The sequence below is a fragment of the Bos mutus genome, chromosome 10 (genome assembly GCF_027580195.1).
Source record: "Bos mutus isolate GX-2022 chromosome 10, NWIPB_WYAK_1.1, whole genome shotgun sequence".
Taxonomy (NCBI): domain Eukaryota; kingdom Metazoa; phylum Chordata; class Mammalia; order Artiodactyla; family Bovidae; genus Bos; species Bos mutus.
In genome coordinates this window covers 31,014,932-31,037,849 of record NC_091626.1, presented here as the reverse complement: position 1 = coordinate 31,037,849, position 22,918 = coordinate 31,014,932, and the positions used below count along the sequence as shown (strand labels likewise).

The 22,918-nt window shown below is 36.6% G+C and overlaps 1 protein-coding gene across 17 annotated transcripts in view; it reads left to right on the top strand.

Moving 5' to 3' along the window:
* FUT8 (fucosyltransferase 8) overlaps positions 1–22,918 on the top strand; it is a 337,919-nt gene that overhangs the window by 214,421 nt on the left and 100,580 nt on the right. For all 17 annotated transcript variants that reach the window (XM_005890017.2, XM_070377695.1, XM_070377698.1 and 14 more), the window contains 3 exons: positions 377–492; positions 609–771; positions 14,891–15,005. In XM_005890017.2, the coding sequence (XP_005890079.1) occupies positions 377–492; positions 609–771; positions 14,891–15,005 (394 nt within the window). The remainder of the gene's footprint in view (positions 1–376; positions 493–608; positions 772–14,890; positions 15,006–22,918) is intronic.

Below are 22,918 nucleotides of genomic sequence, written 5' to 3'. Positions count from 1 at the left end.
ACTCCTTTTAAGCCTTTTTGTCACCCTGTCCTTGAATTTTGTTGTTCTCAACACTAGTGAAAGAATTGATCACTTTGGCTCTAATGGTGTAATTCAGAGTAGTATGATGAGTTTTTAGGAGACAGTTGTAAAGGTTCCTTAATTCTTCAAAGATCGTACATCTCTGAGCTAGATTATTTTTTTCTGTGTTCAGTATCATTCCAGTGTTTATGTCTTACCCTTACCTTTGAAGAGAAAATTTCATTTGGTACTTCTAATATGTGTTACGGTCCGGTGACTTCTAGAGTTACCAATAAATACGTTTTAGCAAAGTAAGCATGTATTTTCTTGCATAATGTATAAGCTAAATGTTTACGTTTTCTTCCTTGAACTACAGAATACCAGAAGGCCCCATTGATCAGGGGCCAGCTTCAGGAAGGATTCGTGCTTTAGAAGAGCAGCTTGTGAAGGCCAAAGAACAGATTGAAAATTATAAGAAACAAACTAGAAATGGTAGGTAATCATACATTGTTTCTCCTCTTCAATATACTGATATTAGTACATATAATTGAAAGTTTCCTTTCATCAGAATGTTGGAAATGCTAATACTCTCCATTGCTTGACAACAGGTTTGGGGAAGGATCATGAAATCCTAAGGAGGAGGATTGAAAATGGAGCTAAAGAGCTTTGGTTTTTTTTACAAAGTGAGTTGAAGAAATTAAAGAATTTAGAAGGAAATGAACTCCAAAGACATGCAGATGAATTTCTGTCAGATTTGGGACATCATGAAAGGTACTTCATTTACATTTCATTTGGGATTTAGTAAAGATTATAATCTAAGAATGGGAAATGGAAACCCTTGTTAATTTCCCTGCTGAATGGCAAATGATATCTTCCATGCTGGGAAAGATTGAGGGCAGGAGGAGAAGGGGACGACAGAGGATGAGATGGTTGGATGGCATCACCGACTCAATGGACATGAATATGGGTAAACTCTGGGAGCTGGTGATGGACAGGGAGGCCTGGCATGCTGCGGTTCATGGGGTCGCAAAGAGTTGGACATGACTGAGCGACTGAACTGAACTGAATGTTTAGAAGCAGTAGAGTGCCTGAGGGCTCAGTGGACGATAATCACTGAATGTAGTTCATCACCAGAAAATATTATTTTAAATGAATTTCTAGAAATCTTTATGCCCTGAATAAACTCCAAAGGTAGTGCTCAGTCAGCTAGCAGTACATTAAAATATCTTCCTTTAAATCTCCTTGTTATACAACTGACATTTGAAGTGGAGTGTGCAGTTTACATTATAGTACGTTCATTGGAACACGTACTAAGGCTGGCAGTTATGTTTTGAATTGAAACACTGAAAACTTCAGCAACTTTTTAAGATTTCTAGTGAAAGGTTAATAAGTTTTTGATAAAAAGGAGCATTCTGTTAATTGCTCTTCCATTTAGTTGCTAGAAAGAAGAACCTAAAATCTGCCTAGTTAAGTTTGTTTCTCCTGTTTGCACATTTCTGAAAATGTGGAGTTTATCTTCCGTGGCAAAGGACACATTTTGGTCTGGTGTGTTCATGCAGAACAAAATGTATCTGAGAATCTTTATAGATATGTAAAACCTGTCCGTAGGCCTATTATATTTGCAAGTCTATATTCCCAGTGGGATTCTGATGGCAATTACTGTTTCATTAGTGAACAATAAAAGAAAAATTGTTGTATTAACACAGCCTACCACTGTGAAGAGGAAAAGAATTACCCCACAACCTAGAGATTCATATATATTAACATATCAGCAATATTGTAGTTATTTTAAAATATTGCTTTGCTGTTTTAAGTGAAATTACAAATAAAATCTGTCAGTTTATTGAAATCATTTTAGTATTAGTGAATCTACAGCAGTTTAAGATAGCATAAATTTCAAGAGCATTGATTTACTAGGCCACAGATTCAGCAGTCCCTTTCAAATTTTTGCCTAACTTGCAGTCAGGCCATACTTAGACCTTTAAACCAAATATGGACTGATTCTGTCCTTAAAGCTTCTCCACCCTAAGCTGATTCTGGGCACCATGGTTCTATTATTTGGAGCTTTGTGCTTGTGTGCTTTGCTAACTGCAGTTTTTTAGGAAAATGCAGATCTGAAGAGGATTTGAGTTGGGCAGACTATATGGTATTTTAAAGGATAAATTTTGGCTCTTCTGATATAATATTTAAAGTTTGAATGATTTAATTACTTGAAAATTTCATTTTTTCAGTTCAGTTCAGTAACTCAGTCATGTCCGACGCTTTGTAACCCCATGGACGCCAGGCTTTCCTGTCCATCACCAACTCCCAGAGCTTGCTCAAACTCATGTCCATCGAGTCAGTGATGCCATTTTATTTTTTTGCCTTTTCCAAATTAAAATAATTATTTAAAAATTATTTTGTGCTTAGGTTCTGTGAATGTATGTAGGAATTGAAAAAATATGTGGAAATAAAAAATTTGGGGCCCTGAAAAGTTGATGTAAATCAGTGTAAATTTTTTTGTGAGTTGAGTTCAATCTTAAATACATTTTGTTTCTTGACACTGCCTGTTAGTAAATGTTAAGTAATAATATTTTGCTGAAAACAAAAAAGGAAAGAGACCCAAAATACACAGTTTCTTTTGCTGTCTTAAGCAGAACTTATAATGAACTTGGGATACAACTTCACAGGGTGGTAATTTAACTCCAGGCAGCCAGATTAGAATGTCGTATTACAAATAATGAACAAAGGACAACCAAAAATTAGATAAATAACCTTTAATGAATGTACGAATAGAGAGGATTTGTAGGTATGTAGCATATGCCATCTTACTGTTAATTTCCAAGATGTTTAAGTATAAGAATTAAAATAGACCTTTGTCTCTGGTGATTTTAACATTACACAAAATCCCCATTTTCTTTTTATGCTGTCCCAAATTATAGCATACAAGTGGTCTCTGGACTGAAAGTCAATGTTCTCTGAAAAATTAGTTAGAGGTTAAGTCTATCAGTTTTATTGTTCAGATTTCCCTTTGAATCACTCATCATTTTTTGTTCAGAAAGATATCAGTTATAGTGAAATTACTAATGGGCTTTTGTTTTTTCAGAAGGGCTTTCTTTATGTCTTAAAATTTTGTTCTCATAGAAACTGATATCCTTTTTTTTTAGTTTCTAAATCAACTTTATTGTGTCATAATTTATTTACAATGAAATGTACATAATGTAGTCTATAGTTCTGTGGGTTTTGACAAATGCTCCTAGTTTTATAACCATCACTGCAATCAAGATACAGAATTGCTACTGCCCTGGGAAAATTCCTTCTGCTCCTTTATAGTCAGCACCCTCCCACCCCCAACTCCAATCCCTTACAGTCACCAAATCTGTATCTGTCCCTATAATTTTGCCTTTTCCAGAGTTTTATGTAAATGAAATCATCCTATGTAGATTTTTGAGAGTGGTTTCTTTCACTTGGCATAATGCATGTGGAATTCACACAGGTGAGAAAAATAGAAGCCACAGAACTTGGTGACTGATCCAGGGTATGGAGATGGGGGACTCAAAAGTAATTGAAGACTTTGTATTTTGCTGGAAGGATAGCATTCATAAATGGAGATCATTGTTTCTTGTGTAGTAATTTGATTTTTTTCCCTGACAAAGTGTAGTCTCCTGAAGGCTAGAACTCTAAATTCAATACCTTCTCTACCCTGCAGTGCTAAGCACTTATTATTTAGTCTGCATTCAGTAAGTTATGTCTTTTTTATTTAGTATATACATTCTTTGATTATTTCACACTCTACTTTGCACCCTGTGCAAAAACAAAATCCTATTCCATCGAAAGATTTATTAATTTTGTGCAACTAAAGAAAATTATATAACTGAGGTCAGAATATTCTCTTGTAATTGAGAATTGCAAAAGGTATGAAGGGTGAGTTATAGGAGAAAAGTCATTTACCTCTAAGTATAAAGCTAGAAAGCCCCAGTTGATTTAACAGTGGATGCTGCAAAACAGAGTATCTGTTAGAAATCACCGAGTATATAGGGGAGGAATTAGAGGTGGGGATCTAAAGTGTTATCAGAGTCATGCTGAAAGGAAGCCTGTGGGGCCAGAAGAAAACCTGACGTTTTGTATTTTTGTACTCAGTGCCCTTGACTGCATGTTTGATTTACTTTGGAGGATTTAAGTGACCCCTGTATCTAAAAGTAGTCATGAGACTTCAGTTATCCACGAATCACTAAAAATACAGTGTTTCCGATTTGGAGTATAAATCTGATTCTAAGCAATGAAGTATGAACTTTCTTTGAATGTGAATGATAAAAAATAATGTTGCTTACCAAATATATCTGATCGTTTGTTTATATTTCATGGGCCCTGTGCTCAGTAATTTTTTAAATGCATCTAAAAATATGTTGAAATTGAGGTGGGTAAAAAACCCACTTTGCCTCATCATAAACTTATTAGGGTTGTTAGAGTCAGAGAACTAGTTTAGATTTAATGTTTTATTCCATAGTGCTACTCTTCCTTGAAAGAAGAGGAGAAAAAGTAAAATGAATATGGAACATTATTTTCTTTTGATGACCGTGAGCTCTTGGTTCCAATCTATTTATTTTACAGACACAACTGGAAATTCAGTTTAATATTGAAAAGGAAAAAATATGTATCCTTTGTTGTTTTTACACATTTTTTCATACTCAGCTTTTATTGTCTCTTAGGCCTTATAGTTTAATATGATAAGTGAAATTGCACATCTTTCATTTTAATTCTTAAAAAAGTAATATATCATACTGAAAGTATATAAATCAGAAGTCCTTTGGTATATGTTTATTAGTGTATATTAGATTTCTTTTTATTTGTGTGAACAATATGAATGGTTTATAGCAATGTTATTATGGAAAGTATATTTTAAATAAGTCAATTCTAAGAGCAGAACTCCTTATTCAGTGAATAAATTTCCTAGAACCCTAATATAAAACACTGAATGTTGAGTAAATCACAAATATTGCTAATGTCTTCAATTGTCATACTAAGTAGAAAAATTTTAATTTCTAAACATTTTTAACTCGTAAAGTCATGGTCATAGAAATTATGAAGATATTTGAAATTCAGTGCTTATCATCTGATAAATAGAGGCATATCTCACAACAGTCTCTTCTCAACATATAGGTAGGTAAATTAGAAAGTCAGTGGGGAAGTCAAAAGTGCTCTGTGCCAGTTGTTAAGAATTTTTGTGTGTCGTCATTACCCTAGTCTTTTTCCAGCTTCAGCAAGGTATCAAGAGCAGCTGGAGGGCGTCTTAAAACAGGGATTACTGTATCCCATCCTCAGAGTTCCTGATTCAGTAGGTCTGGAGTGGGCCCGAGAATTTGCATTTCTAACATCTTCCTAAGTGATACTGTTGGTCTTTGAGAACAAAGGCTTTACAGAATCCCTGGTTCTCTTTATTGGTTCACCACTGATATAGGCTATGTTAAAGTGAAAGTGAAGTTGCTCAGTTGTGTCTGACTCTTTGCGACCCCGTGGACTGTAACCTACCAGGCTTCTCCATCCATGGGATTCTCCAGGCAAGAATACTGGAGTGGGTTGCCATTTTCCTTCTCCAGGGTATCTTCCCGACCCAGGGATTGAACCTGGGTCTCCCGCCTTGCAGGCAGATGCTTTAACCTCTGAGCCACCAGGGAAGCCCAGAGGCTGTGTTAAGTTTCTTGGAAAAATCGCATGTCTCCATAGGTTGGTGCGCCTTATCAGTAAACTGTGGGGAAAAAAAAACTCTTCCTTTGCTCCCCACTTGATGCTGTTTCTTTTAGTGAGAGGACCATATTTCTTTTCTAGAATGTAGCTCTCATTGTTCATTACTCAAAATACCTACCATTAATGCAGCGTGGATTCCAAATATCATGTGGGTTTTAGCTCTCCTGAGATTTTTAGCAAAATGCTATTGACCTGATTAGCCTATTACTTGGGAGCTAGTAAATTAATAATATTCTTTGACTTTTAGGAGTTTTTATTTTTTAAGAATTTAGAGGGGCTGATGGTATAATAAATAAATACAGAGTAGAATATTATTATTACCTGGTATATTGATCTCAAGCATTAATATCATTTCAGTTGATCATTCTAATGATTATATGTGACCATGCTTCATAGTAATACCATCGCATTTACTTGATGCTTCTGATATCATTGATCATGAATTGACCCTGGCCTCTTTGAAATAGCAAGAGGGAAATCAGCCGTTTAGAATGGTTATTTTTGTCATTATGACTTGATTATTTATGTAGTAGTTTTAAGTGCTTGGATTTATGATTTTTTAGATTTGGCCCTTAGTTTCTGAGGATATCATGAAAAGTTTTATCTTACCACCCTTTTTGCTTGTTCAGAAATATATTTCACTTAATCATTGTTGCTTTGGCTCTTTTTGTCATCTTTATGGCACCAGACACCAGTTTATGAAGTAGTTAACTGGAGTTGCTTCTTTCTTATTTTAAATCATACCAATTATTAAAGGATAGGAGGTTTCACAGAACTGATGAGCTATTTCTCAATTAAGTTGACTGAAACTATTCAGAAGCAGCCTAGTGAAGTAGCAGTCTCATTGCTCCTGCCTGGTTTGTATCATCTCATTACCAGTAATTTGTAAAGCAGCTTTGCTAAGGCTGAGAACAGCTATGTTTCCCAAATGATGAATGATACTTACGACTAAGCTGATTAGCTTTTTGCTACTGTAGGGGAATATGGAACAAAAATACTTCAAATCAGGCAAGGGGTGCGATATCTGACTGGTTATAGGGGAATGTTGGTAGGTTAACATCTCACAGGTTTATTTGATCGGCATTGCTAGTCATAACCATTGTGGTCCAATAGCTTGTTTTGTTTTCCTCTCTTTATAAAGTAGACTCTCTTCAACTGTCTTTGAAAGGTCCAAGAACTGAAATTTTCATTCTTGAATAGTTAAGTTTTGTGAACCTTCAAATCTATCATTCTTTGTGCTTTATTTTATTATATACATACTTAATTTTTTTCACATGTGTTTTGATTCTTACATGAAGCTGGAATGTAGTAGATATTCTTTCTCCAGTTTTTAGTCTCTTTAGGCAAAACGTTTTTGTATGATTGTTTTCCTACTAAGGAATTTAGTGATACTAAATATCACTAGATACTATCCAGTGATACTAGAACATTCCTCTTAATGTCCTTGGACAAAGGGAGACATTGTCATATGAAGTTACTCTTATTCGGCTTGTTACTGAATTTCTATCCGCCAGATTGTGATTCTCCATCTTCTGTAAGGGAACATTCTGTCCTGAAATAAAATTTGCATTGGAAGGAGAATCTGGTGGGAAAGTGTGTCTTATCTAGTGGCCCTAACTCTTGTTTTGCCTGTCCCCACCTTACATCTCCTTGGGTGTGGTTTCCAAGCTCAAAAATTTTTTTGACATTAAAAATACTTAACTTACTAAGGATATCCTATGTGCCAGTCACTGCAATAAAGGCTCTCTATTCGTTTTCTTATTTTATCAACATAACAGGAGACACGAGACACAGGTTTGATCCCTGGGTCAGGAAGATACCCTGGAGAAGGAAATCCACTCCAGTATTCTTGCCTGGAAAATTCCATGGACAAGGAGCCTGGCGGGCTACAGTTGAGGGGTTGCAAAGAGTCAGACATGACTGAGCACGCACGAGCAATACTATGTGGCGAACCTCCTTATTTTATAAAAAAGCTGTACTCAGGCCTAGAGAATTTAGATAGCTTATGCAATTAAGTAGCAGAGCTGTTCTATGTAAATTTCTTTCTCTTAATTGCTAAATACTTCTCTGAGCTTTATTTTTCTCTTCCACACATGGAGATATAATTCCTGCAATAGTAGCATTGTGATGATTAAATGTGGGAAAATAAATAAAACGCTTTCCACAGTCACTAACACATTGTAGAATCTGGTAGACTGTAGTCAGACCTGCCCAAGGAAAGTCCCACAGAGGATATATATAGAAAATTCCTAGATCCTGCAAGGAAGGCACCATTAAGGGGAGATTGTCACAGTGCTAACAGGAAGAATTTCAGGGTCTGAAACCTAAACATAAGCCTAATGGAGCTCACTCACCAAACAGCATAATTATTGCCCTGTGTTTTTATTGCTGCCCTTTGGGACTCCCCTCTGCCTGTGTGGGCTGTCTGAATGGCGGTATTCTAAAATTTCTCCTGAGACAACATGGGAGGCAGTGGGAACACTGTCTGCCTTTCTGCCTGCTGCTCACAGTTTTATCCTTTGCACTGTTTGCTTCTGCCCCAGGAGCAAACCCAAGTGTTGCCCCTGATGCATATTCACCTGTGGATTAGGTTTCATGGTGTACCCTCCCTTAGTCACATTTGCTTTCAGTTCAGTTCAGTTCAGTCGCTCAGTCGTGTCCGACTCTTTGTGACCCCATGAACCGCAGCCTGCCAGGCCTCCCTGTCCCTCACCAACTCCGGGAGTCCACCCAAACCCATGTCCATTGAGTCTTGCCATCCAACCATCTCATCCTCTGTCGTCCCCTTCTCCTCCTGCCCCCAATCTTTCCCAGCATCAGGGTCTTTTCCAGTGAGTCAGCTCTTCACATCAGGTGGCCAAAGTATTGGAGTTTCAGCTTCAACATCAGTCCTTCCAGTGAACACTCAGGACTGATCTCCTTTTAATAAATTCCAGTTCCTTCACCTTGGGCTTTTCTTGCTTGAATTACATCTTCTGTGCCAGCCGTCTGGGAGAGTTTCCCTCTTCGGCATTTTGAATCTGGTATAAAAAATACTCTGCTTGTGGTTCTTCATTGGCATAATTGAGAAAGACCTGAACATTAAAAACAGTTTTGTGAATATTAATATGTATAAAAATAGGAAAATTAACAACAGACATAAAGAATATAAATGTAGACCAGCTTTGGAAGAAGGGTTTGATATTTGTCAGCTATGATTTTTGTCGTATTTTGTCATAGCTGACAAATATCAGACTCCTGCTCTTAGAGTCACAGGTGTTTGTCTGGCCTGTCACTTATCTTCAGATGTGTGTATTCTACCCTCAAATGACCAGTGCTGTTCTGCTGGTCCTTTGCCTGGATTTGTAGTGATATTTCCCAGACTTTAATACCTCAGGACTTTAGATTCATCATCCACCTCCTAGATTTTTGGTAATCTTCATAGTCAAAACTGAGTCAGCCAGATTATCCCAGCTTTTGAGACACTTCTAAGAGATTTGATTTTAGGATGGAGTGACTGAAAATCCAGAATTTCTGTGGAGTGGTTTTCAGACATCATGTTTCCCAGTAATGGGCTGGGAAACTGAATCTTTCTATTTGATTATCCTCATGTCTTTGGCTAACAGGTGACAAATTTTGCAGGATGGTAACTTCTAAACATTATTGGATTAGCAAAGAACTACAGTTGACCCTTTAAAAAATGTGGAGGTTTGGGACACCAATCCATTGCACGGTCAAAAATTCACATTTTGACTTCCCCAAAATGTCACTAATAAATAGCCTTCTGTTGACCAGAACCCTTACTGATAATGTAAACTGTTGATTAACCCATGCTTTGTATGTTGTGTACCAATATTATGTAGTCTTACAATTAAGTATACTATAGAAAAGGAAATGTTATTAAGGAAATCATAAAGAAAATACATTTAAAGTACTGTACTATATTGATACCAGAAGTTTATGTCCTCTGTTTACAAAATGAATTGTCTCTCAGTAGCTTCATCTATACTGTTTTATAAGATACAAAACACTATAGGTATTATACATATTATAGTAGAAAGCAAAAATGAAAAGATAGCATAAAAATTCATTTATTTACAGCTATAACAATGTATGTATTATACCTGTATCAACAATGATTGCTTTAAAGGAGGAATATAATCAATATAATTACTTTGTGGTAGCCTAGACTATACACTAATAAATGAATTGTTATAAAATTTTTATAGCAAACAGTTTTACAGTCATATACATAACACAGTATTAGAAATATTACATTTTTTAAAAAACCTATGATAATAGGCTAATATGCAGTTACTCTAATTATGAAGAAGGAATACTCTATAATAATATAATTCTTTGAAAGCAAAGTTATGAAACAGTAAGAAAACTAGCACATTGTTAATTTTATATTAAATATCATTCACTTTATGCCTATGTAAGCACCTATGAGTACCAGCATATATTTTACACATTTATGATACATCTTTTTCTCAATTTTTTTGTTATTTCCATAGTACGTGGTTCATCTGTGAGTTTTTTCAAATCATCTCAAATCTGAAAAAATTTTTTCCAATATTTATTTTTAAAAAACTGCATATAGCTAGACTACTTGCACAGTTCACATTGTGTTGTTCAAGGGCCAACTGTAGGTTGAATTTAAAGTCATTTCCTGGACTTCTCTTCTTTACGTGATGTGCATGGGGAGGCCAAGAAAAAATGATTTACAAAGCAAGCTCAAGTTAGTTGACTATAGAAATAGAGTGACTTATTTTGTGATTCTGACTGCATCATCATAAAAAATTGGTGTCCTTTTTTTTTGGTCTTTGGTCTTCTAGTTATGAGACTGGTTATTCCACTTTCTTGACAGAGATTGAGATGAATATGAATAATTGATTGCTAAGACTTAGTACTGATGTAGCTTGGTAAAAACATTCACTTTTATGTTTTCTAACTTATTAAAAAATACAGAGATCAGCTTTCATTCCCAGTGGTAAAGTAATGATTACTTTGACATGAAAGCATAAACCATGCCAATTTTTATATTTCAAAGAATTTTCCCCTCTAAATTATACCTAATGTAGTTTTTACCTGCTTGAGACTGTATGGTGATTGTCATGGAATGTATTGCTATTTGTTTGTGTGTATGTTTATTTTTAATGTAATGCCATCAGAGCATATTGAATTTCCTTTATTCCTTTGACATTTGCTGATAGACTGGTTATTTATCCTGCTGTATTATTACCTCTCCAGAAACAACACTGTTATTTAAAGTTGAGATTTGCAATAAAAGTTGTGATTACTCCTATTTAATGGGTAGGAAAAAGCAAATGACCATGTTTGGATATGATGAAACCTATGAAATGTAAAAAATAATATGAGAGTAATGGAAAAGAGGCCTTATAAAACTGAGAAAATAATTTAAATAAAATTCAAGAGCCCTATAACACCATTATAGTTAAAGACATCTCCTGTTTCCATGATCAAGTCACACAATTTCATATGAGTGGTGACTTTTCCCCTAGCAACTATAAAATGCTACATGATAGTCCATAGGGGCCTCAGTTTGGTAATCTGAAGAAAACCTGAACCTCTGTTCAGTGTATAAGACTGTAAGTTAATTTCTTAGGGAGGCATTAAGTTGTAGATATGGTTTTTCCAACTAAAATTGCTCTTTCAATGAAAAGAAGTGTTTTGAATCTTTAGGTTGGAATAATAAGTATAAAAATAGATAAAGCATCACATATTAGATTCGTGCCCTATTTTAAAAGGGTAAACATGGAAATAGTCAAGCTGTGAAGTGTCCTGTGCATGAATAATGTTGACACATTGAACAAATGCCTGAAATGGTTCACAGATGACCCTGTTATTCCAAAGCATTGTATAAAACTGTTCCACTCTTAGTTGGGTGAATATTCTAAACTGTAGCTATGATTTTGCATTTTTATGTGTGTATTATTAATAGTTTTGCTTTATTCAAAGGGTCTATTACCAGATATTCTCTGTTTATTATATGTAGTTCTGAGGGTTTTCTATGACAGTAAATAGAACTTTAATTTTTCCAGTGGGCTGCCATTTTTTATTCCCAAATGGTTTATCATTTAGTTAAGAACCAGGAATAAAAGACAACTGAGGCTGTCATATACTCCTACAGAAGTCACAGTTGTTAAGGGCTGGTTTCAGTATCTGTTAAATGAGTCCTTACTGATCAGTCCCTTTCTGCAGGGTGCTATAAAGCACTGACTATTGGGTCATTTTTCTGACTGGCCGTTAGTCCCACATATACTGTCATCCTCATACCCAGTGGGTCCTTCCTCTTAGTTGTAGAATCATTCGTAGGTCCTCCTCAGACATGGGCAAAATCTCTGAAGCAACTCTCTGAGTCATTCTAGCATAAATAGCAATGTCTTAGTGTATTTGGGTTACTGTGACAAAAATACCACAGATGCATAGCTTATGAACAACAGAGATTTATTTCTCACAATTCCGGAGGCTGAGAGGTCCTAGATCAAGATACTGGCTGATTTGGTGTCTTATAAGTGACCTCTTTCTGCTTTATAGAGAGTGCCTTCTCACCATGCCATCAATGTGGCAGAGAGGCTAGAGAGTTCTGTTGTGTCTGTTTTATAAGAGCACTAATCTCATTCGTAAGGGCTCCACTCTCATGACGTAAGCACTTCCCACAGGCCCGACTCTTGAGTACCATCACACTGGGCATTGTTTCAATGTGTGCATTTAAGGGGACCGCAGATGTTCAGTCTGTAGCAAGCGACCACCACATATATTATTACTTTGTTCATATTATCATTAATCCTTTAAAAAACTATGGCAGGTATTAAAAAACTATATGGCAGATATTATAATACTTATTTTAAAATGAAGTAACTATTTCTCAAAGATGTCAAAAAAAAAAAAAAAAAAGCTAGTAAGAGGTAAACCCCAAACTGAGAGACCTGTCTGGCTCTCAAAGCTTTTTCTCCTCTGATTTGGAATCTTTCTGATTTGCATATTTACAATGAATGGTGTCCACATTTTTGCACTCTGGACCCCTTACTTTGATATTTGTTGTATGTGTAACATAAAAAATACGTGTTAATATTGTTTATGTACTCAGCAAGGCTTCTGGTCAATAGTAGTGCTATTAGTAATTAAGCTTTGGGTGAATCAAAAAGTTGTATGCATTTTCAACTGTGTGTGGCGTGGGTACCCCTAATCTCTGAGTTTGTCAAGATCCAACTGTATACTATTCTGATAAATAGAAATAAATGTCTAATTTTATAATTTTCAGAAACAAATAGAACATACTTAATAAGCATTCTCTAAATGGAAGAGTTCATATAAAATATGGTGAAGGAGTATAAGCTGGAGTTATAACTAGTTAAGGATTATCCCCAGAAGTTCTCTAGCACAAAATTGGATTTGTGAAATATAAAAATTATCAATATTATCTCATCCAAAATTCTTGAAGAATTTTTTTGCTACTTTTTCGTTTAATTTAATTATCTATTCAAAAATGTCTACTGGGCATTTTCTGTGTGGTCAGCACTGTTCTGTAGGCTGATTTGTGGTGGTTGGCGGGTTTAAAAAGTACTCTGCTACCATGGAGCTTAAGTTCTAGAAGGTGGAGGAAGATAATAAAATAAGTAAATGATGTATATTAAAAGATGATAATTGCTTGGAGAAAAATAAAGCAGGGAAGGAAAAGAAGGAAAATTAAGAGATGTGATGGTAACTGGGTGTTGAATTTTTAAGTGAGAGTCTGGAAAGCCTTTTAAAGCAGAAAGTGAGCACAGATTTAAACGACATTTGGGTGAGTCATGTGGAGGATATCTGGGAAAGCAGCATTCCAGGAGCGAGAAGAGCAAATGCAAAGGCCCTGAAGTAGGAACAAGGCTGACATGTTCTGGAGTTAATAATAAGATTATGTGGCTGAAATAGAGTCCACAGTGAGGACAGTAGTAGGAATGAGATCAAAGAGATAAAGGAGGCCTTATTGTCTGGGGCCTTGTAGTTCAAAGTAATAACTTCCAGTTTGACGAAGTGAGATGAACAGCCAGTTCATAAGAGCAAAGATATAACATCATTTGACTGGCATTTTGACAGGATCTGGCTGCTGCGTTGAGAATAGACTGTAGAGATTGGCAAGGGTGGAAGCAGGGAGACCTGTTCAGAGGTTACTGTAACAATTTAGGTGAGAAGATGGTGGCTCAGTTGATTGGAGTGCCAGTGATAATGCTTGGTCAGAACCTGTTTCAGTATTTGCTGATAGGTTGTTGGGGGTTGTTAGAGAAAGAGGAGACTTGCTTTTTACTTTTCTTTATTGGTAAAGGTAAGTCATAGCTTGTATTTAATGAAATGTAAGTAAAACCATCTGCACCAGCCATCAAGTTTCTCTTACCTAGTATACTGAGCATTTTAGTTTACTTTGCAGGAAATTCAGCATGTTTTAATTGACACTACCAATTCTATGCAAGTATCTTACAATCATCTTATTAATTTAGACCAACAGTTGTCAAATTATAGGCCAAGGGCCAAATCTGGCTCATAGCCTGGTTTTGTGAATAAAGTTTTATTGAAACATACACACATTTTTTTTTTTCCTGCATATTGTCCATGGCAACTTTCCTGCTTCAAAAGCAGCAGAAACCCAGGAATCCTAAAATATTTACTGTCTGGCCCTTCATAGAAAAATGTTTGCTGACCTTTGGTTTCAACTGTTGTGTCAGAATTGTGCCAAGATTTTCCTCTCATCTTTTTCCAAGTATGAAGAGGAAATTTAAGAGGGGTCAGAAAGTGACAATTGAGGGAACAAAATGGTAATATTCAAATACTGGCACCAACGTATTTCTCTCCCTTATGCTAATCTGCCTGTTTCTTTGCTGTGGATATCCACTTCTCCCTAATCTCTGAAGTGCTCTGTGTTGAGATATAAGTACACATAACTGGCCTAGGGAAAAAAAAAAGATTTGTTTTTCTCAATAGTAAAGATTTACTGTAGGAATGACTCTTGGATGCTAGAAACTAAATTGTTGAATTTCACAATCTTGACAGAAAATAAAAGACAAGTACCACCATCAGCGTGAGCATCAATCTTTATGAAGAATTTGACTCATCTTATGATTTTGCAAAATCCTGTACAAATGAAGTACAAATAAGTTAGACCCCCACTGTTGTTTGGTTTTTATAGGTCTATAATGACGGATTTATACTACCTCAGTCAAACAGATGGAGCAGGTGATTGGCGGGAAAAAGAGGCCAAAGATCTGACAGAGCTGGTGCAGCGGAGAATAACGTATCTTCAGGTAAGAAGGTTAGGTTAATAAATAAATTCGAGTGAAAAATAGGAGGAGAAACATTAAAACTAAGAGTATTTGTCCATTCATTTTACATATTTATTCAGAAAGACACTATGGCATGCCTTGAATGGAATATAAAGATGGCTAAAACAAGATCCCTGCCCTAACAGGGCTACTTCTGACACACGCACACAGAAAAACTATAGTGCAAGATAGGAAGTGCTGCATATATGAGATATGATGAAATGCTCATTGGAGGAAGATGTCACAGATAGCTTTGAAAAACTATAGTAATCAAGATAGGAAGTGCACAACAGTGTACTAGCTATAGAGAGTTGTGTCCGACTTCATGATGAAATGCTCATTGGAGGGAAGAGCAGTACAGGAACCCAGCGAGAAACAGGATATTTCAGTTTGTCTGGAGTTTTGGTTGTGTGAAAAGGAGAGTTGGTAAAGGGAGGTTCGGGAGCCAGATTGCCGAGGTCCTTTTGTACAGGTTAAGCTTTATGGTACATATGCGGCAAATGGTTGCTGAAAGATTTTATTTATTGCCTAACATCATTATAACAACAAACAGGAAATATAAATCAAGCATAAACTCCAAGTCCCAGGCCCTTTTAAATGTTCTCTCTTCATTTTGTGTGTGTATTTCCTTCTAGTTCTTACTTACATGCTTACCCAGTCTTAAAACGTTTGTAAAGACAGAACTGATTTACTTTTGAGTTGTTTTTTTTTTTTTTTGCTTAATATACCATAAACCTTTTCTGTTTTAGAGTCACAGCCTACTTTTGAAAAATTTGTGTACATAAGAGTATCATAATAAGAGTGGTGCTTTAGTTATACTAATCTGAAAGGTAGAATTTTGCTTGAACTGGATTCATTCGCAGAGACTGGAAGGAGACTGTTTAGGACAGGAGTCCCCAACCTCCAGGGGCTTCCCTGGTGGCTCAGCAGTAAAGAATTTGCCTGCCAATGCAGGAGACACAGGTTCAATCCCTGGGTCGGAAAGTTCCCCGGAGGAGGAAATGAAAACCTACTCCAGTATTCTTGCCTGGAAAATCCCATGGACAGAGGAGGAGCGTAGTGGGCTGCAGTCCACGGGGTCACAAAGAGTTGCACACAACTTAGCAACTAAAACAACAGCAACCCCAACCAGTACCTCCTGTCATTAGGTTAGAAATAAAGTGCACAGTAAATGTAACGTGCTTGAACCATTCTGAAACCATCTCTCCTCCACTGAACCAGTCCCTGAATTTTCTTCCACTGAACCAGTCCCTGGTGCCAGAAAGGTTGGGAACCACTGGTTAGGATATAAGGACAATATTGCAGGTGAGAAATATTGAGGTGTGTGGCAGTTTGCATTGGAAGGGCAGAAAGGAATTTGAGAGAGTTTGGGAAGATCGAATAGATAAGCCTTTCCAAGAGGCTGAAGGAGCAGGAATGACTGGGGTAATGGGGTATTATTAACTGAAAAGAAACTTAAAGTTAGAATGCAGTCATCAGGGGAAAACAATGAATTAGTAAATAGAATTCTGTAACACTCCAAATGCTTGAAGTTGGGATGATCATCCCCATCCATTTCTGGTGATGGTATGCTTTCTGTGTACACTCACTCTGTTTCCCTTTGAAAATTAAGGCATCTTATAAAAGCAAAATAATAGCCAGTAACTTTATTTTGTATATTTTAAGATGCATATTTTCCTACACTTAAATAGGAAAAAAGTAGAAAATCAAGTGCTTCAAGAGATCATTAAAAACAAAACTGATCTTGGCATGCTCTCTTGTCTCATGCCCCCATGGCCATTCATCAGAGGTGTCTGTAGAATGAACAACACTTGCCTCCTGTAGGGAAGAGGTAATTATCTCCTATCAACTAGAACCTCATTCAATGAACTATAAACAGCTGGTGGTGCAGAACTCTCATCCTCATTTAAAATGGAAATAACTATGGTTTCTGAGTTTCTTCCATTTCCACATATTCATTAAGTTTTCACCCCACGAAAGTTATATTTAAACTATGATTTGGCCATACTTTAGCTCCCCTCACTGTAACCAGTACCTACCACTTGCTCTAGTTTCTTTTTTCCTCTTGGTTTTTAAGTGGCCAAGTGCTCTCACCAGTAGCATGAAGTCCATCTTCAGTGTGCTGTTTTCAGTGGTTCTGTTTTAGAGAATTTCACTTGTAAATCACTTATAGCAAAACATCATTTCACATGGACCTAACTTTGAATAGGTATTCAAATATTACCTATTTAAAAAATCCTTGCTTTTTTGCTTTTCTTTTGTTTTTTTCTATTGGAAAAGAAAATGTGATTTTTTTTTAAATATTCAAGGAGATGGGGAAAATCTCAATAGGAAAAAATGTATTTTAGAAAAAATATTTTCTTTAATTATTTAATGTATTTATGATCATTTTTTTTCCATTTTTAAAGAACTGTATTTTTAACATATTATTTTTTAGAGCTTAAAGTTGCCAGTCACTCAGTCTTCAGCTTCTTTGGATATAGGTGAATAAGCATCCTCTCTCCCATTCCAACAAAATTAAAGATATGTATTTGTAAGGAAGACTTAACCAGTGGCTCAGCAGCAAAGAATCCGCCTGCAATGTAGGAGATGCCAGTTTCATCCCTTGGTTGGGGAGATCCCCTGAAGAAGGAAATGGCAACCCATTCCAGTATTCTTGCCTAGGAAATCCCATGGACAGAAGAGTCCAGCAGGCTACAGTCCATGAGGTCGTAAAAGAGCTAGACATGACTGAGAGACTAAACAAGAACAGTAAATCATAAGGAATCCTTTCTCTGACTTGGATTTTTATTCCTTTTAAAAAAGAATGATTTGGGGACTTCCCTGGTGGTCCAGCGCCTAAGACTCTATGCTCCAATGCAGTGAAGGGGGCGGGCCGGGTTCAATCCTTGGTCAGGGAACTAGGTCACACATGCTGCAACTAAGACCCAGTGCAGCCAAATATAAATAAATACATCATGATTTATCCCTGGTTTAACTTAATGGATTAGAGAATTAATCAGAATAGTTGAGCTATTTATACAGATGTTTTAGAGTGATTGCATTTTTTCCCATTACATCTTTTCTTGGTATTCAAATCTATTGGTGTTTCCATATTACTTTTAAGCCTTTTATTACTGTTAAAAGGCTATTTAAGCAACTTAGATTCTGAAAGACTTCAACAGGGCTTAGAAAATGAGAAGTATACTAGGAAATAAAGCTAAAAAGGGGGATAAAGGACAAAGTCTTTGACTTTTGGTTCAGTTCAATTCAGTCACTCAGTTGTGTTCAACTCTGCAACCCTGTGAACCACAGGACGCCAGGCCTCCCTGTCTATCACCAACTCCCGGAGTTTACCCAAACCCATGTCCATTGAGTTGGTGATGCCATCCAACCATCTCATCCTTTGTCGTCCCCTTCTCCTGCCCTCCATCTTTCCCAGCATCAGGGTCTTTTTGGTACCTATATTCAAAATAAAAACAAGCACTTCATATAACTTATAGATGGAGATTTTAGAAGGCTTTCCTTCTTTAGCCCATCAGATCAGATCAGATCAGTCGCTCAGTCATGTCCGACTCTTTGTGACCCCATGAATTGCAGCACGCCAGGCCTCCCTGTCCATCACCAACTCCCGGAGTTCACGAAGACTCATGTCCATCGAGTCAGTGATGCCATCTAGCCATCTCATCCTCTGTCGTCCCCTTCTCTTCTTGCCCCCAATCCCTCCCAGCATCAGAGTCTTTTCCAATGAGTCAACTCTTCGCGTGAGGTGGCCAAAGTACTGGAGTTTCAGCTTTAGCATCATTCCTTCCGAAGAAATCCCGGGGCTGATCTCCTTCAGAATGGACTGGTTGGATCTCCTTGCAGTCCAAGGGGCTCTCAAGAGTCTTCTCCAACACCACAGTTCAAAAGCATCAATTCTTTGGTGCTCAGCCTTCTTCACAGTCCAACTCTCACATCCATACATGACCACAGGAAAAACCATAGCCTTGACTAGATGGACCTTTGTTGGCAAAGTAATGTCTCTGCTTTTGAATATGCTATCTAGGTTGGTCATAACTTTCCTTCCAAGGAGTAAGCGTCTTTTAATTTCATGGCTTCAGTCACCATCTGTAGTGATTTTGGAGCCCAGAAAAATAAAGTCTGACACTGTTTCCACTGTTTCCCATCTATTTCCCATGAAGTGGTGGGACCGGATGCCATGATCTTTGTTTTCTGAATGTTGAACTTTAAGCCAACTTTTTCACTCTCCACTTTCACTTTCATCAAGAGGCTTTTGAGTTCCCCTTCAGTTTCTGCCATAAGGGTGGTGTCATGCAGCTATTATATAAAGATGCTAATATTTTTTATCTAAGTAGAAAATAATAAGGAAAAGGTACAATATAAACAAATATTTTGAACATTTTAAATCTCTGGGAGATTTCAGTCACTGAAATATCTTGCTGTAGTCATAAATAATTCAGATAATTTTATAATTTACTTTTAATGGTTTGTTTGAATAGGTGAAAACATTTTAAGTTTTACTAGATTTTTACTTATGAAACTTGTGACTTCTCGTTAACACAACAAGCATTTTTAAAAAATCCTGATGTATTTAGGTATAATGCAAGACCTAGTACAAAGAGAAAAAGCCTAGATTAAACCCGTCTTAATCCATAATAGGTTTTATTTTAAAATCTAAGCCTTTCTTTCTGCAGTTCTCCGCCCCCTCTGAATTGGGCAAATATCCATTATGTCTCATGAAGATCTTGCTTGACTTACAGTCATATAGTACAGTGAAGTTTGGTTTCAATATTAGATTTCCATTCAGTTATTATCATATGTGTCATGTCTCTCATGTTTGCTGTGCTCAGTCGTGTCCGACTCTGACCCCATGGAGTGTGTGTGTAGTCCATCGGGCTCCTCTGTTCGTGGAATTTTCCAGGCAAGAATACTGGAGTAGGTTGCCATTTCTCCTCCAGGGGATCTTCCCAACCCAGGGATCGAACCCACATTTCTTGTGTCTCCTGCACTGGCAAGCGAGTTCTTTACCATTGCGCTGCCTGGGAAGCCCTTATTGTCATATACCTGGATTTTACTTGGGAGAAGCAATTTCACCATACACTGGAAAATAAGAAGGTACTAGGACAAGTGGACTTCAGTGGGACAGAGATCTATAGTTGTCTTAATTAAAATTATCTTCTCTTTACAGTTGAAGACCCTAAGGCATGGCATTAGAGGACTAAACTTACTAAAAACTCTAATAATCTTTTTGAAGACAACCCCCTGTGTGCTGTGTTAGTCTCAAGTAGAATGGACCAAGTAATTCTCCTAAGGTGTTAATCTTTTGTATGTTTATCTAAAAAGTCCTTAGCCATACAGTGAACAGGTAGTATTGGGTTGTTTAAAATACTATTTTGTGCTGGTCTTTAATCTTGTGCTACATGAATCATAACAGATTGAAAAGTTTTGTTGAGTGTATTTCTCTAGTTTCTGATATTAACTTCAGGCTCACTTTAAAAACCACCCTGCTAATATATTTGTTACGTGTCTGCATTTTACTGTAATGCACGTCATTTTCCTAGACTTTTGAATGACATGGAGGAAATTCTTCTTTGATTGTGGTTATTAGAATATACTTTGCAGTTTCTAATTCGCTCATATTAAGCACATTGGAAGAGATCACAATGCCTTGTTTTTCCTTAACTTGCTTGAAACAAGTTATAAGTTGGTGAGTCTGGTGAAGAGAGCAGCTAGTTAGGGCACATAACTTATAATAAAAGGCATTTCCCAGTTTAACTGGAAATTATCTATGTTTTGGTACTTAAAGGTTCTTCTTTTGTTTTTTCTACGCAGCTCTAGAGTTGACATTTTAAGCAGAATTGAACCCATTTCAGGTAGAATCTAAATATATAGAAAGTAGCAATAGTTGGAAATGGGTTTTTGTTTTTTTCTTTTTGTGGCTTCCTTTGGGGGCTTTGCTTTGTTTGTTTATTTATGTTTTGAATAGGACTTTTCTTGGAAATTGGTAGGTTGATAATTTTCCGTTTTTTGAGAGAAAACTAAAAGCTGTGAAAATAGAGAATATTTTACTTTTTAAAAGAGAATAGAGCTTTGTTTTTCCATTCACAAGTAAACTATTTGGAGATAATGCAGTTTCTCTTTTCCTGTATGGATTCTAGTGACTGTGGATGGTCTTTGGAATGGAAAGTGGCCAAGTCACACTGGAAATGCATTATTGAGGCTGTTAACATATTTTTCAGATAATTTTCAGATTATGGGGAAACCCTCCACTATAACAAAGGATGTGTCTAACCCCCTTTCTCTTCAACAGGACAATTTTTAGAAATAGATTTAAGGCCAGACTATAACTATAAACTTTATTCATCTGCTAGTCTGCTCACCATGAGATCAAATCTTTCATCTGGTGCCCTCAGAGTTGTGTGTTCTACTGAGTAATTCAGTGTATTTCTGCCCAAATGAGAACCGAAATAAAGCCAGAAATGGTAATAATTATAACTCACTTGAAAATGTCATTAACTTAGCTATATTAGGATATTCATTAAATGCTTAAGACAGTTGGAGTAAAGAGAAACTTTGAGGACTTTTCCTTGTTTGAAAGATATTAGTTTGAGGTGAGATCAGTTAGAGAAAAGGAAAGAGTTTTTCAGAATTAAGACCTAAGAATATACTGACAAAGAATATCTTTCCCAAGATAAAAAGTATAAACAGGTTTAATGAGGAAAGAAAAAGAAGTGGTAAGTGAATATGGTGGCAAGGGTAGCTTTCATGAAATGAAAGAGGGGATTACTCTATTGGAAGTCAGCTGAGAACAAAGGTGAAATAAAAAAGATGTATTAAAGGAAGTTTTCTTTTTTTTTTTTTAATTTTATTTTATTTTTAAACTTTACATAATTGTATTAGTTTTGCCAAATATCAAAATGAATCCGCCACAGGTATACATGTGTTCCCCATCCTGAACCCTCCTCCCTCCTCCCTCCCCATACCCTCCCTCTGGGTCGTCCCAGTGCACTAGCCCCAAGCATCCAGTATCATGCATCGAACCTGGACTGGCATCTCGTTTCATACATGATATTTTACATGTTTCAATGCCATTCTCCCAAATCTTCCCACCCTCTCCCTCTCCCACAGAGTCCATAAGACTGTTCTATACATCAGTATCTCTTTTGCTGTCTCGTACACAGGGTTATTGTTACCATCTTTCTAAATTCCATATATATGTGTTAGTATACTGTATTGGTGTTTTTCCTTCTGGCTTACTTCACTCTGTATAATAGGCTCCAGTTTCATCCACCTCATTAGAACTGATTCAAATGTTTTCTTTTTAATGGCTGAGTAATACTCCATTGTATATATGTACCATAGCTTTCTTATCCATTTATCTGCTGATGGACATCTAGGTTGCTTCCATGTCCTGGCTATTATAAACAGTGCTGCGATGAACATTGGGGTACACGTGTCTCTTTCCCTTCTGGTTTCCTTAGTGTGTATGCCCAGCAGTGGGATTGCTGGATCATAAGGCAGTTCTATTTCCAGTTTTTTAAGGAATCTCCTCACTGTTCTCCATAGTGGCTGTTCTAGTTTGCATTCCCAGCAACCGTGTAAGAGGGTTCCCTTTTCTCCACACCCTCTCCAGCATTTATTATTTGTAGACTTTTGGATCGCAGCCATTCTGACTGGTGTGAAATGGTACCTCATAGTGGTTTTGATTTGCATTTCTCTGATAATGAGTGAAGTTGAGCATCTTTTCATGTGTTTGTTAGCCCTCTGTATGTCTTCTTTGGAGAAATGTCTATTTAGTTCTTTGGCCCATTTTTTAAGCATTATTAAAAGCTACATTATTTGGAATCTTACAGATTTTATGGAGCCCTTGCATCTGGGTGTGTAGGTCTCATCGAATTATTTATTTTTTCATT